At 41.5% G+C, this 16,235-nt stretch overlaps 1 protein-coding gene across 2 annotated transcripts in view; it reads left to right on the plus strand.

The window, feature by feature from the left end:
- LOC124795475 (protein maelstrom homolog) overlaps positions 1–16,235 on the plus strand; it is a 128,560-nt gene that overhangs the window by 80,983 nt on the left and 31,342 nt on the right. For both annotated transcript variants that reach the window (XM_047259512.1, XM_047259511.1), the window contains exons 11-12: positions 6,010–6,091; positions 6,200–6,265. In XM_047259512.1, coding sequence (XP_047115468.1) covers positions 6,010–6,091; positions 6,200–6,265 — 148 coding nt within the window. The remainder of the gene's footprint in view (positions 1–6,009; positions 6,092–6,199; positions 6,266–16,235) is intronic.

Genomic DNA, 16,235 nt, shown 5'->3' on the forward strand with positions numbered 1-16,235 from the left:
ATGCCAACACTTTGGGCACACTACTCTTGTCTGTAGAGGGGAAGTCACTTGCGGGAAATGTGGTAAAGCCGCCCACGAGTTGGTTGCTCCTCTCCTCCCAAGTGTGTCAGCTGCTCTGGGGATCACCCCGTATGGAGCAGGGAATGCAGAGTTTTCTTTGAGGAACAGAAGCTCCAGGAACTTAAAACCACAAAGCGAATCCCGTATGGTGAGGCGAAGAAACTATACAAGTCCATGCAGCCGCCCACGTTTGCTGCCTCCTTTTCTTCTGTTCTGAAACAGCCAGTCTTGAAAACTGATGCCGCTATACAAACGGAGGTTGCTACTGTCAGCACTAGCACCTGCGTTTGTCAATGTACGTGTGCTGCTGCAGTTCTTGTGAAGCCTGCTGCTCCCCCCCCGGACCAGGCTGTGGTAGCTGACATGGACCTTCCTGCCCTCCCCAGGTCAAGTCTTGTGCACTGCCCAGTGCTGCTACACCCCCTACCGCTTCTGAGGTTTTGGCTCCAATGCCACCTCAGACCAAAAAATTTAAGCCAAAGCCAAAGGTAAAGACTCGCCTGCTGAAGGAAACTGAAGGTTTACAGTCTGCTGATGTTGATGTCATTCTCTCTGACGTCTCTCTCGACTCCTCTACAGAGGCGATGGAGGTTGGTGTCAGACTGGGGCAATCATCTCGCCCCAAAACTGAGCCTCCGCCTGTTGTGGGCTCTCCTCCCCGACAGAAAGTGAGGATGAAGGTACTCCCTTCCTGATAGATGGCCCCCATTATACAGTGGAACATGAATGGATTCCAGACACATGTGGAGGAACTGAAACTCCTAGCACAGCAATGCCCCCTGTGCTTGTGTTTACAGGACACACATTTAAAACCATCTGATGCTCCTGTACTAAGGGGCTATACGTTATATTGCAAGGATGACCTGACTGGGGAAAGGGCCAAAGGTGGAGTCGCCGTGTTTGTCAATAATGGCCACCACTCCTCTGCTCTCCCCCTGGATACTGACCTGCAAGCAGTTGCAGTTGAAATTCATTCACGTCGGAGGCTTCCTGTTTGCTCCCATTATTTACCACCTTTGGATGCACTGAACTTAGAGGCTCTCACAGATCTTATCGAACAACTCCCCTGCCCATTTCTCCTCCTGGGCGACTTCAATGCCCATCATGTCCTGTGGCGCTCAACTTCTCTTTGCACTCGAGGTCGAGTTTTGGAGAGCCTCTTGACATCTCAAGTGTTGTGCATCCTCAACACTGGTACTCCGACATTTCTCTGCTGCTACTGGGTCATTCTCAGCCATTGACATACCTTTCTGCTCTCCAGCCCTCACCGACTCTGTTCACTGGGAGGTCATTGATGATGACCTTCATTCCAGCGATCACTTCCCCATCTGCGTTCATCTCCTGGATGGTGTATTGCTGGAGCAGAGGCCGCCATCATGGATGATTGGCAGGGCTAACTGACCACTGTTCAGTTGGTTGGCTGTCTTTGAATGCCGCAACAGCGTGATCCATCATGATGCTGACCTGTCCATACCAAAGTCTTTTGGCCCTCTTAAGCGGCACCTTGTACCTTGGTGGACAGAAGAGCGCCATTCAGCCATCCGAGACAGGCGTGCGGCTCTTTGACGATTTGAATGCCGCCCAACAGTGGTCAGTCTTACCGCCTTTCGAATCACGAGAGCCAGGGCACGCTGGGTCATTAAAGAGAGCAAAAGGAGGTCATGGCAGGAGTTCCTAGACTCCATCAACCGTTCCACTTGTTCCACAAAGGTATGGGAAGCCATCCGGAGGATTTCTGGTAAATGCAGCCATTTACCGATAGCTGCAGTCCTGAACCAGGGGTGCCTCCAAACGACACCCAGAGACTTTGATCAGATGCTGGCAGAGCATTTTGCACAAAGTACTGCCACTGCAAACCAGGATCCAGCGTTTCATCGCTACCGTGCGACTGTGGAGAGAGCAAACTTGGACTTTTGGTCAAACAGTTCTGAGACCTACAACTCCCCTTTCTCCATGTGGGAACTCGAATCGGCACTTACTGAGACTTCTGACACTGCACCAGATCACGACTGCATCTGGTATTCCATGCTTCGACATCTGCCAGCAGCGTCATAGGAAATCCTCCTCGAATGTTTTAATCTCGCATGGCACACAGGAGTTTTTCCCACCTCGTGGAGGGAGACAATTCTCATCCCTCTCCTCAAACCAGGAAAGGACCGCACATGTCCCAGTAGTTATTGGAGTATCGCCTTGTCGATCTGTGTCGGAAAGACCCTGGAACGGATGGTTAACCATTGTCTGGTCTGGCTGTTAGAGACCAGACAGCTCCTTAGCCGCTCTCAGTGCGGATTCCGAAAATTTCAGTCCACAGTCGACAATCTGATTATCCTAGAGGCGGCTATTCAGCAGGCTTTCCTCCGTCAGCATCACTGTATCAGTATCTTCTTTGATATCAGTAAGGCATATGATACTACTTGGGGACACTGTATTCTTGCACAACAGCATCAATGGGGCTTTCATGGCCGCCTCCCCATTTTCATTCGGTCTTTCCTGTCTCAGCGGTTTTTTCGGACACGACTTGGTAACACACTGATCGCTTTGAACAAGAGAATGGTGTCCCCGAGGGCAGTGTTTAAGCGTTACCCTCTTTGCCATAGCCATCAACAGTATAACGTCTACAGTGAGGAGTCCAGTACAGTGCTCCTTATTTGTGGACGACTTTGCTGTTTTCTGTTAATCCTCCAGTGTTGCTTTGCTTTTTTCTATTAATCCTCCAGTGTTGCAACTGTGAGCCATCAGTTGCAGCTAACAGTGCAGCGGGTAGGGGAGTGGGCTGCAAAGATGGGTTTTCGGTTTTCTGCCGATAAGTGTGTTTGTGTTCATTTTAATCGTTCTCATCGTCTTTTTACTTTGCCTGCCTCGCATATGGGGGATACTGTCCTACATTTTAGAGACACAGTGCGGTTTCTGGGCCTAATGTTTGACTTCAGGTTGTCATGACTGCCACACCTAAGAGACTTGAAAGCCAGAACCCTGAAGGCACTGAACATCCTCAAGTGAGTCCCTCGGTGTGGAGTCTGTACAACCCAAAATCCTGGGTTTTAACTGCCTGCCACCCTGGTTACTGGAGAGGCCCAGAGTGATTTTAGATTTGGTGCAGTACAAGAGAGATTGCACTCCTGCCACTGTTTTTACGGATGGGTCGAAATGAGAGGATTCTGTTGGTTGCTCTGTTTTTTTTCCGGATCGCGTCCTCAAGGTTCGACTGCCTCAGACTTTTACTGTCTTTGATGCAGAATTGTCTGCGATTTTGCGGGCACTGGAGCAGATGAGACATTCTTCCTGTCCTAAATTTCTTCTCTGTTCCAATTCACTAAGTGCCCTTCACTCATTGCACCGTTTGTACCCAACAGATAAAATAGTCCAGACCATCCAGGATGCCCTCCTCCAACTACAGCGACTTGGGAAGGTGGTGGCTTTCTGCTGGGTTCCAGGGCATGTCGGCATTGCTGGGAATGAAAGGGCAGATCTCGCAGCCAAGGAGGCGTGTCTCGGTCCACAAGTATTTCAGTGTGCTATCCCCCCCTCCCTGCACGCACCCATCTCGCTGTGGAGCTCCCGAGTCATGCGTCGGTGGTAGGATGAGTGGCTGGAAGTGACTGACAATAAGCTCCGTTTAGTCAAGCCCACAACGCGTGTGTGGTGTACTTCCTTTCAGCCCCGTTGACGGTACGAGGTTCTCCTCACTCGGCTTCGGATAGGCCACAGCCCTATGACACATGGCTTCCTGCTCTGGCGAGAGGACCCTCCAATTTGTGGTGCTTGTGGCGTCCAGGTCACTGTGCGCCACGTTTTATTGGATTGCATTTTATTTTTTGACCAGTGGGTCGCGGCTGACTTGCCAGTGGACCTGCCATCTCTTTTAGGAAACACTCGGACGAATGTGGTTAAAGTTTTAACATTCTGTGCCATCTCAAATGTTTTTACAAAGATTTTAGGGAGAGGGTCTTAATTTGCTCACTGTGTGACAAGCTCTCCCGTATTTTATGTAAGTGGCCAGCCAATGACAATTTCCTGTGGCTTTCTTGCTTCTACGATTTCCCTTTCCTTACTTTTTACTTTCTTATGTAGCATTTTCCTTCATTTCCTGCTTTCTTTGCGAGTGTGCTTCAGTTTGTTTAGGTCTGTCCACATTTGTTCCTGTGTGTCAGGGCTTTGATGACCTCGACGTTGAGCGCCCATAAGCCCCAACATGCACACACTCGTCCAATTGGGGAGAAAATTGCAATGACAGACTGTAGCTGCAAAAAAGTTGTGGGTTTGGAGAGTGTGAAAACTAGTAACAGCGAGATTTAGATTGGCCGACTTCCGGCAGAGGTGTAAGTGGTAATCAAGACAGAGTGAAATAAAATTATGCAGGATTCATAATTGACTGCATTTATTGAATTTACTGACTAAAATTCAAATTCAAACTATGTTATAGTCACTCCGTTTTTCATTGTTTTGCAGAAAGTTACTGTCTGTAATAATTTCAGCCAATCCATCAGCTGCTAATCAACAATTTGTGAATGTTAAAAGTCACAGCAAAGATTTTTGACACTTAAATCACAACTAATTTTAAACTGTACTTCAGTTGTCTGCCAACAAAAGTCTTTCTTTCATCGAGCACTGATAACATTATTGTCTGAGGGGTCTGGCAGCATCTCTAGTGGCAAGACTGTGTGGTGTAAAGTGTTTTTCCACTTCTTCCTTGCAGTCTGATGAAAGATGCTCATGTAAAAATGTTGTTTAGGTAGTTAGCACATAGCAAATTTCCCACTGCTTGCGTGCTGGTTTGGTAAATGTACAGAGTCGGAATGAGATGGACGAACACCGAGGGTCAGTAAAATCTGACAGAAATTTAGGCATCTTCACCTGCTGTTAAGGTGTTGCGCACGCTTTTGCATCGTGGCTTGGCAGTATTTTGGAAGGCAGAGAACAGTGACAATGCTCAGAAAAAGTTGATAGACATTGAATAGAGATGTCATTCTATTTCGTTCTCTTCTTAGAGTCACTACAGACAGGTGTTGTGGTGTGCAGATGAATAAGAGCTCTATTCAGCAAACATTGTAATTGTTATATTGGATCAACAAATTTCAGAAGAGTTATTGAAAGTAGTTTACTTAATTTTGTAGTTTGAATACTTGAAAGCACTGTTCCAGCCTTCGACCCTTTGGAAACAGAGAAGTCACATAGCAAGAGTTGATGGCACTGCATAGCATTTCCACTACATTAAGAAACACTAGGAAAGGCGACCATACAAGCAGATAAGTAAGGTAAAAAGTATCATTGGTGGCATCACTGGGGTTAGTCCAGATGCAGAACCAGCCACCAGAACATTCCAGCCGCAAACGTCACATGTAATAGCGATTAGGTTTCTGTCACTCTACAAACAGTATTGAGCTGTTAAGTTGAATGATCAAATAATTGAGAAAAATTAATTACAAATCTTTCACCACAAATATCATTGGTATTAGCTCCCAATTAAAATTGTAAGTCAATATATCTGTGTGTCACACACATTTGCAGGATGTTCCTCAATTTTGCCACTGTGAGAGCAATGCTTGGTTAACTAGGTATAGCATAAAGGGAGAAACTAGAGGGAGCTACTTTGGGAAGTGTCGCATTCTTAGTGTGCAACAAAAGTTTCTTCTCTAACTTAAGTTTGATATTAAACTGGTAAACTTTACATTATTATGAAGTTTCAGAATTAAGTATAACCACACGATACTTAATTTAAAGAGTTCGTCGCCCCCCCCCCCCCTCCCCCCACACACACACACACACACACACACACACACACACACACACAAGGTGGTGGTGTTTACCCCGTGGAGTATAAGGAAATCTTGTTGTGCCAGTGCAAACTGATTTATATTTGAAAGAATCTTCATGAATGAAATTCATATAGCTCACAATTTTTATTACGGGTGTTATGTTTCCCGTGTTGACCGAACTTTTTTCTTTCAGAAGATTGAATCTTGTCCTATTGGCAGAGGAAGAACTATCGCACCAAACTTTAGTGGTGTTGTAAGAAGACCAAAATCTGTTGGTACGTAATTCAGGCTTGTGACACTAAACTGAGTGACTCTTCATTAGTTTGATAACAGTTTTATGGTTTGTGGTATGAATCCTTAAATAAAATAACTGTCATTTTCAGGTCTGGCAATGCAGCACAGCTCACCTCCATCAATTTTGTCTGAGAAAGATTTTCCAGCAATTGGAGGTCAGTTATGTTATTACTTCAATTTCCTTAGGTGTGTGTGTGTGTGTGTGTGTGTGTGTGTGTGTGTGTGTGTGTGTTTGTGCACTAAGAAACTGGCAAATGGATATCTATTTTTATTCATATTGTATTGAAGGCTGTATTCAAACACACTTTGTGATCTTGGATTGATAACTTGGTTTTGTCTGCCCATATATGTCAGGGACATGGTTCCAAATTTTTCCAAGGTTTGGGTCTGTGGGGAGATGATCTAGGTACACATGTGCATGTGCAGTGTGCTTCTTATTAAATACAAAATCCTGGAAGCGATGTAGATGACACAGAGTTAAGTAATTTAATATAAGACAAGGGACTGCAAATGTCAGAAGTACCCCAAAAGTGGATGACAAATGTTGAAAATGTGACATTACCAGATGACATACCTCACCAAAACTGCAGCAGTTATGCTAGTTGATCCTACTCTCACCAATAGGAAAAAGTGCAACACATCGCTCTGCTAAACTACTGTTTCCACACAACTTTTGTAAACGTGATCCGATGTAAATGTAGAAATCACAATTGTTGTCCTTCCCGTAATAACAAGCAAAAGCTGTTCTTACTTTGTGTTTCTTTCCTCCCCTCTTTTTTTGCCATGGACTTTTTTTTATAAAGAACACACAGATTATTTACTGGTACTGATGCGTTTTGGATGCCTAAACTAATTTGTGATGCAACAACATAGGTTTTTGTCATACTGTACTTAGCAATTTACCAGCAAAGACTGCGAGAATGATAAATAAAATAATAAATCCTACTTCAATGTAAACACTTAACTGTCTAATGCAGTGCAAAAAGTAGAGTGTACCAGATGCAAGACTCATACCGTAAGCCCCATGCGCTTCAGTTGCACACAAAAGCCTGGTGACACTGGCGTGAAGACTTTACTTGACTTTGGCAGACATTGTCAGGTGTGACAGACAATAGATACCCCCGTGCGGCAAGGCTACACGTGCAACATGGTACGTCATCTTGTGATCACGTTTTCAACATTTGTCATCCAATTTTGGGGTATTTCCGGACATTTGCGCCCCCATGTGTCTTATGTTAAACTACTTGTCTCAGCGTCATCCAAGCCACCTGAGGGCTTTTTAAACTTTAATGGGAATCGCCCAGTACAATGTGTTAAATGTAATTATAATTTTAAGACCATCTTAAATGATTCTCCCTCAGGTCTGCAGCCAGATCACATTTTGTAAATCTGACCCTGTTTCTTCGAAACAATTGCTTGACATCATGAGAAGGCGAGGAGGATTGGTTGCTGGTTACTGGTGGTAAGTAGCAACTGCAGGTGTCAACATTCCAACAGTTTTGTTATAGAGGCCTTCTTTGAAAGTTGTCACAAACTGCCATCATTTGGTCTGGATGAAACTCGTACAGGGCTTCCAGAAGAAGAATGTTACAGTTTGGTTACGAACAGTGGCTACTTGACAGCAGTAACCAAAATCAGACCCTTGGCAGTGTTGAGCTGCTGTCTCAAAAAATAGCGTGGAAATAACAAAGTGTCAAATACTTAAAGAAAGGAAGAAAAGGCAACATGTGGGCGATGAGAATGTTGAAATAAACATCCCAGTTCATGTTCAAGATAATCTGAATGAGTGGTCCCAAATCATAGTACGAAAAACACAATTGAAACAACATGGAACCACCTCCAACCTCAACTACATTCATGCCTTGCATAATTTGAAGAGGTCCAAAAATGTGACTTTCTGGCCAACACTACATTCCGCCAGTTATGGGTTATTCAGTTTCTATGTTATTTGACCTATTGAAGAAGTACAAGTTTTTGTAATGCTGTGAGTGATGCCCTTGTGCAAGGTACCAAAGCTAGAAAAGTCCATTGCATGCAGTTGGCTTTAGTGTTTGTTAGGAAACTGGTGCAGGTGAACCTGCATTAACTGACAGAACTGAATGTCATTGGCAGCACATGATAAGTCTCCAGTGCTTGTCGGTTACAATCCTTTCAGGATCGCTGTTCTTACAGAGTTCCATGGCTGGGAGTGGTGCAGCTGTCCTTGAAGAGGCATTGAACAGTCCGTGTTGATATACAAACTGGAATCGGGCACCTTTATTTGTGATGGGATCATGGGCATGTCCAAACATGATAGGCCTTTTCTGCCATTCTGTCATATCTCCTTATCGACCCATCGTACTGTGCTAATTCCAAGCAACTGTTCAGCAAGTACACACCACTTCATTGCTATGACACCTGGCAGATGCCAGTAGTTTTACTATTGAATTCAACAATATTTTCCTATGTTTTTGTTGTTTATTGAACTGAACTGTTTACAACACATACTTACAAATGACAGCTCTTTGATAATCTGCCATGTGGAGTTCTCTTCATCTCTTGCTTCACTGTGGCAGCCTATATCCATTTGAAACTGCTCACTATATTAGAGACTTGATCTCCCAGTAAAATTTGTACTCCCCAAACTTCCTTCCATTACCAAATTAACTATTTGTTGATGCCTCACAATGTGTCCTACCAAGTTATCCCTTCTTTTAGTCAAGTTCTACTATGAAGATCTTTACTCCCTGACTTTACTCAGTAGCTCTGTCCTAACTATACATCATATCTCCAGGCATAGTCCATATCAATTCAGGCAGCCTAGGAAAAAATCTTACCTTCATAGTGTCAGATGTTATTGAATTTAGCATATGTTAAAGTGAAGGACTAACTAAGGAACACGTATTTTTTTGTTTTCTCCAAAAAAAATTTCTGCTCAATAATACAGCCCTCCAAAGAGGACACTGCACATAGCATTTTGAAGATGCGAATTTTGGAAAAAAGTTTAAAATGTTTTATCTCTGGAACAGTTCTAGATATTTTGTTGGTTTCTTTTATTTGAAAGATAATTGCTATATGATTACAAAGAAATCCTCTATTTGGACATGTCAGTTCTTTTACTATAGCGTTCTGAACTTTTTTATAATTTATGGAATTTTTTTCTTCAAAAATGCCAATCCAAAAATTTTGATTTCTTTTTCTTTTTTCTGTTGATTAATACCATATAGTTCTACATTCGCTGAAAAGGATTGCTTCTACTTTTTGGTTGAACAGGCTATATAAACAATTGAAATTTTTACCATACATAAAACCTGTTTTATTACCATATTATTGCACAAGAGGCTTGTAAAAATCAAAACCTAGCCTTATTTAACATAATTTTGGTTCTGAAAGATGAGTAAGAGGCTCCATTTTCAAACATTTTCAATGGTTCCAAAATGTGTGTGAAAGGTCCAAAGACTTAAAGGTTTCAGTTTATACAACTTCTGTGCATGCTGTTTTGTTCTGAAATTAGCCAGTCAGTAACTAAAAATGTATTCCATTGCTTCACTATCTTCCTTTGACATAGAGTGGTGCCTTCCCGTTCAACCAACAGGAACTGGAGCACTTCTTCAAAACATGTGAACAGGAGGTGAGCACTGATGGCATTGTTGCTGTCCTTCAGCTGGAAATGTGTATCCAGCAGCTGGTCCATGTGGTACCATAAAGTTCACTACAGTTTTGTTTAACTCATACCTGGTGTCTATAATCTCTGCAATCCTCCACACTCATACACACACGCCACAAACATCCCCCTTTTCAGGTTGTGACTCTGAATATTATCCTGCTGTTTCTGAAGTGTTGGCTGAATGAGTGAAATTTATATTTTCTTGCTCTTTAAAGTGCATGCAATATGAGTTCACCCATAACTTTTGAGTCAAAAAATGTGTCTTCTGTATTCCTTTCACAGGAGTAGTTTGTTTGGACCATTCTTATTTTTTCTGCTCACGCAATTCTTTGATTTCCTCTTTGGACAAAAGAATGAGGGCTGTGGATGTATAAGATTTCATGACTCTCGTAAAATCCTCAGCATTCTGAATCGCAGATGTATTTGGTGTGGAAAGATTGTTTTGTAGCACAATGCTTCAGCAGGCTGCCCACACCATCACAAGGCCCCTTCCTGTGACCAGTAGCACTGTATACCCAGTCAGTTGGCACAAGCGACTTACTCAATTCAAACAGCTGGTAACGATGTTTAAAATGACTAGGAGCACCAACAGAAATAATGATGATCTTCTCTGTCCGTGCAGTTGAAGAAATTTGGGTATTGCTAGCAAAGCATGTGCTGAGTTATGTTCTGTGTCATCACTTATAACTGCAACACTTGTGGTCTTGTTTTGAAAATATGTCACTTCTGTAAAAATTGAAACCTGGTCATTACTTCAATGATTCCCTTGTACTTCTTTTGGAAGAATTACAGACCAGTTCGCGGCACAATCACGGTGAAGCATTAAACATAGTTCTTCAGCCTGTACATACTCTTTCACTTCTGCAATGTTGTGTTGATGCAATTTCTTCAGAAGCTGGTGTGTTACTGCTTTCGCTGACCATTTACCAAGTTCATCAGTGAAACTGACAAAGGTTACAGTTTTCTTAATAAGTTTATTTTCCTCCCATGTCATATATGTAATTTCAGCAGAGTTATCTACTATGTCTTCCAGGCCAAGTGTCTGTAAAGACAGTCCTCCCTTTCCAGGGCTGTCACCACATTCTTGAAACAAACAAGTCACTAACTTTATGTCACAGACTACTAATGACTTCACACGTCCAACTAAGGTGTCGTAAATCACGTGCTCCAGTAAGTTCTTCAAAGCTATCACACAAAATTCAACAGTCGTGCCGTACACACACACAAACAGGCATCTGTAGGTGGGTGTGGAACTACCCACTTAGGTCGTAGTGCATAAAATTTCTGTCTTCCAATGTGTGAAGTTGTATAGTTGCACTTTAAAATTGCAAAAGTTTCTTTAAGATTGTGAGTCATGTGCATCTTCACTTTCACAACTTTCAGACGTACAGTGTCTTTATTGTTGGCACTCTGGTGAGAACAGTCCCATTTATCTACCAGATAAAATGACAGCACTATTTGAACTTTAAGTGCTTCTAGAGGATGGCCATAATAGGGATCTGGTCTTCCAAAGACTCCTTTTACAGACCTCACATTTCTTGATTTGTGTACCATGTACTTTGATACTGATGGAACGTGGTTCAAAATTTTCTTTAAAAATGTCTCTGGAATAATAGTTAAGACTAGCACAGGCTGTATACGACCCAGGACAACCAGGATATCTGGGAAAAATGCAGGAATTTTTTCATCCAGGAGAAAACCGGGGAAAAAACCTGGGAATTTTTCATTGTTTTAGTTTACAGTTAAATTTTTGTAATTTTGACAGTAACAACCGATTCTCTAACAAAGGATATTACTGTATCCCACTACTGCAGAATAATACTGCAACAATAAAACATAAAAGAGAGAAAAAAATGAAAATAACTTGAATTCCAAAGGAAATGCGCCATATACAGCAACGACACACAGTGCTCATGCAAGCCTCTGCCAACAGCAAAATGTATCAAAAGTTTTAGGAAGACTATGCAGTGCTTCATAACAACAAATTGCCTCCGATGAGCATGAAGTCTCAACTGTTTACATTAGATTCGTTTTAGCAGTTAGAGCGGGCTCATGTGTATGTGCAATTGAGTCGCGTTTGAGTAGTAGATTCTCCCACTTCTGGCTACAGGAATGTGGCTGATGGCTGTGCAAGCAATCACAGCAAGCAGCTAGATGCTACCGGGAAAAGGGAACGCCAAATTCATATTTCTGAGGGAAAAAACTTGTTTCACAGAGCGCCTAGCAACCAGCGCACGTTGATATATCGATCATTCATATGATTTTGAAACGCATCCCTGTTGTTTTTTTAACATTTTTGAGCACATTTTATGTTTATTTATGAATGAATCATAAGTTGATATTTGAACGCGTGCATAGGGTACGCAATGTCTGTCGGGAGACTCCTCGGGGACGGGGCTATACGAGCTGAGCAGAGTTAAAGCCGAACAGATGAGTGCCAGTCGCTGTCTTATTGTGTGGTTGATTGGGTTTGCGAATGATCAGTGTTGTTATAATTACTAGCGAAATCTATAGATTCAGACTAACAGGAATAACAGGTGAGGAAGATTACGTATTATCTTCTCGGTGTATCCAATAAAATGAAATTATGACAGAAAATTTTTGGCCAGATTGCTACACTAGTAGGGACCAGTTACACAGTCCCTGGCTAGCAGCCGCTTAAGTTCTATTCTGGAAGTAACACAGAAAACGTGTTGTACGAACATGTAACAATGCCTAACTGGAGAAAAATCGCGGGATAACTAAACCGGTGATTCTGGCAGGGTTAGTGAAGTTAAATGGCGAACAAATTTTGACAATGGCAGGAACAGTTACAGAATTGGTGATGACAAGCTTGTTTGTTAGGACGAGGAAGTAGAAGAAACGGGGACATCACACAACTTATGGAAGAATAAGACGATTCCAAATTTATATAAATATTTTTTAATGCTACTTTTTGATCTCATGCTTGAGAAACTGGTGCGTATGAGTCACATGTGAAAGTATTTCCTAACATAAAGCTAAGTAGTAGGCCTAATAGGCATTCGATATTGGTACTTCGTAAATTATATTCTGTCGTGTTATAAAAATGACCATTTGTGCCGAAACAGTCTCGTTTATTTGGTGTGTGTTACAAAAGTGCTGCAATATTAGAAAGGCCTATTTTGTTTTATCTAGCAGACAGTGACAAAATAGACTTAATCAGATTGAGAAACCACACCAGTCTTGGGTATTATTTGCATTAACAGCTTTTTCAGTATTAGATAACGACATTTCGATTTTTCATGTAGCAAAACGTTTGACAAACTTTGATGAGGTAATAGATTCTTTCGCAGAAATGAAAGCACGCCATGTAAAGCTGTAGCAAGATTAGAGAGAAAAAAGTGCTAGGTGCTAAGGATTGAAGAAATGTGTACTTTCTTGCTTGTCTCTTATCTTTATTGGTTTTACGTATTGTATATTTAATTTTATGTCACACAAAACAGCACATTATTAGCTAAAAGGCAATAAAGAGTGCAGATTTTCTGAAAAGTTCTTGTTCTTCCGATTACAATAATCCCATCCACGATTGTGAGATTTCTTTTTAAGAGGGGCAAGGCTGTCAAACCGGCTGACTGGGAGCAGGAGAGTCACCACAGGACATTTCAATTACCATTGTTCTGAATATAGTTTGATGGCATCCATTACAAAATATACACGTTTCAATTCCACAGAGCGAAATACACTGACGTGCGATAGAAGAATGCTGTATGAAGCTGCGCAAGCGGGGTGTCGCCTGTTATGACTGGCTTCCAAAAGCGCATCGCAATCTCGATTTCAATGATTCGGTAATACGAAAATATGTAGCGTGCATGTTGCTGCACATCAAAGATATTTTCAAAACATGACTTTTTCCCTTAGTTTTGTTTTCTAAAGTGCCGGGAAATTCTACGCCCGTGGCTAAAACCATAACAATTCAAAGGATTGATAAGTTTTGCAGTTCCAAGGGAAAATACACTGTCGCTTAAGATGGAAAAAGTGTGTTTTCACCCGGGAGAAAGTGTATTTTTAACCAGGAAATCTGGGGAAAAACCCGGGAATTTCTTTTTCCTTGTCTGTGTATACACCCTGTAGCACTTTTTCACTGTGGGATGCACAATTTTCAGCAGCTGAATTGATATTTGTGAAAAATTCCTGGAAAGAGGTGCAGGAGTGCTTTGGTTCAATTTTTTTTTTCTCTCTGAAGATGGAATTTCTACTTTGAAGAGAGTGGTCAGCTTTGGTGTAGTGTATTCATCCATAGCTTTGGTAATTTCTCTGTGCTTTCTTGATGCATAGAGCTTATGACTCGACTTCACTGACCACGGTTTTTTAACAGGACTGACACCTACCTCTGTAGTTGACTCATTAAGGTTATTTAATTCTTCCTCTATTGATGCAAAGTCTGCATCATCTGCACCATGGGAGGCTTCACCTTGTTCAGATACTATCGCTGTTGTTCTGTCAAAACATTTAGAACACACAAAGTCACCACTGGAAACATCTTCACTTTGAAACAGTCTTGTAATTAGAGCACCTATTCCCAACCTGAACGAAGTCTGTTTTTGTGTGTCGCTCTTTTATGTATATGCAAATAGTCAGCACACTTCACTCTCCTGTGGCCCCAGTCAGAAGACATTTCAAACAGTCCTTTTCACAAAACACACTGCAACTGTGTCATTTAGCAAGTTCCTCATGAAAAAACAGAACTCACTGGATGGTCTCAGGTTTCTTAGAAGCCTCTTCAGTAAACACATTAGCACTGAACAACTACAGTACAGAAACCCGCAATGAACAACCATGACAAAGAAACTAACAAGAAACAACATCAAAGTGAAAAGAAATATCTACAACAATGAAAGTGGAAAGGAATAACTGCAACAAAGACAATAGAAATAAACATTTGTAGTACTTCAAGAATTTACACGTAAATTCTGGAACCACTCAACCTTCTGCTGCCTCGAACACATGATATTTTAAAGATATGTGTGAGAGCGAGCCTATTTACTGCGCAACACGTGTCTGTGTGTGCGGGATGGACTTTGGTCCTGGGAGGAGAGGAGCTGCATCAGATGAGTGATGCCGGCAAGACCTGTTTTTTAATTTCTGGTGGTTATGAAACCCACCACAATGTAATTATTTTTATAGTATCTAACTGGTATTGTCATAGTTGACTTGAAAGAATTTGTATGTTTATGTGAAACTTGTGGAGATGAAAATATACCTGAACTTAACTGAAAGTATGAGAGTACGGAGTTATTTAAAGTGTGTGTGTGTGTGTGTGTGTGTGTGTGTGTGTGTGTGTGTGAGAGAGAGAGAGAGAGAGAGAGAGAGAGAGAGAGAGAGAGAGAGAGAGATTTTTTAGTTCCTCTAACCTGCACTATTTCTTTGGAGAAAAAGTTATAGAGATTGACGCAGCCGCATATTCAGAGAAGAAGATCGGCTAAATATTTCAAGTAAGTCAACTGTAGTAAGAGAAGCGTGAAGTTCATAATCTAGTTTTGCGCCGCTTCTCTTGTCGCCGATACTGTTAGACATTGTAACAAAGAAATTAGTAAGAAACCACTTCAGTGAAGACCTACGTTACCGTTGAAAGTTAAAAAAAGATTCCTTAAAATAAAACCTGTCCTACTTGAAAGTGGAAGATCTCCTTTACAAGAGTACTACATGGTACTAATCAACAGAAAAAATCTTTAAAAATTCAAAAGGTGACAGTAAAAGAACTTGGACAGATCTATCCAGAGGATATCATTTTAATCTAAAGCAGTTCTCTTTGAAATAAAAAAATCTCAAACGAAATATCTAGAACTGTTATGAAAATACAGCATTGTAAAAAATTTTCCGAAATTTGCATCTTCGAAATGGTGTTCACAGTGTTATCTTTGGAGGCCTGTATCTTGGTGCAGGAAATTGTTTGGAGGAAACAAAAAAAATTACATGTTTCTTACTTACTTCTCAATTTTAACATATGCTACATTCGATAACATCCGAGACCATGAAGGTAACTCCCCTGCCAGAAGCGATACAGATTATGCCTCCAGCAATGTTATGCAGTGCCACATTTCAAAAGCTTCAATACTTTTTTTATCTGGGTTGCTTGTTGTCCCAGTTTTACTTTCGTATGATGGGTAGCCAAAAAGTTTATCACATGAAAAATGTGATGGTATAGAATTTTTTTTTTTTGCAGGTACTCATTGCAGTTCTGATACACATCGAAATCCAGACATCACAGTACTGTAGCACTCCTCCAGAAGAGCTGAAACAAAATAGCATTAGCCATTGATAGTTATTCAGTAATTTGGTTTCTGTGGCAGTGGAAATGTTGCTTCTGCATCAGACCAATCCAAATGACTTCTTTAGCTCTTTGTGTTGTTCTGAAACATTTCTGCACCTGCTGAAAATGTTATTCTGCACTGTAATATCTCAGTTCAACTAGCCTTTAGCGACAGGAATCGATGAGGTTTTTTTAATCAGCATTATAA

Source organism: Schistocerca piceifrons, chromosome 4 (assembly GCF_021461385.2).
Source record: "Schistocerca piceifrons isolate TAMUIC-IGC-003096 chromosome 4, iqSchPice1.1, whole genome shotgun sequence".
Classification (NCBI taxonomy): domain Eukaryota; kingdom Metazoa; phylum Arthropoda; class Insecta; order Orthoptera; family Acrididae; genus Schistocerca; species Schistocerca piceifrons.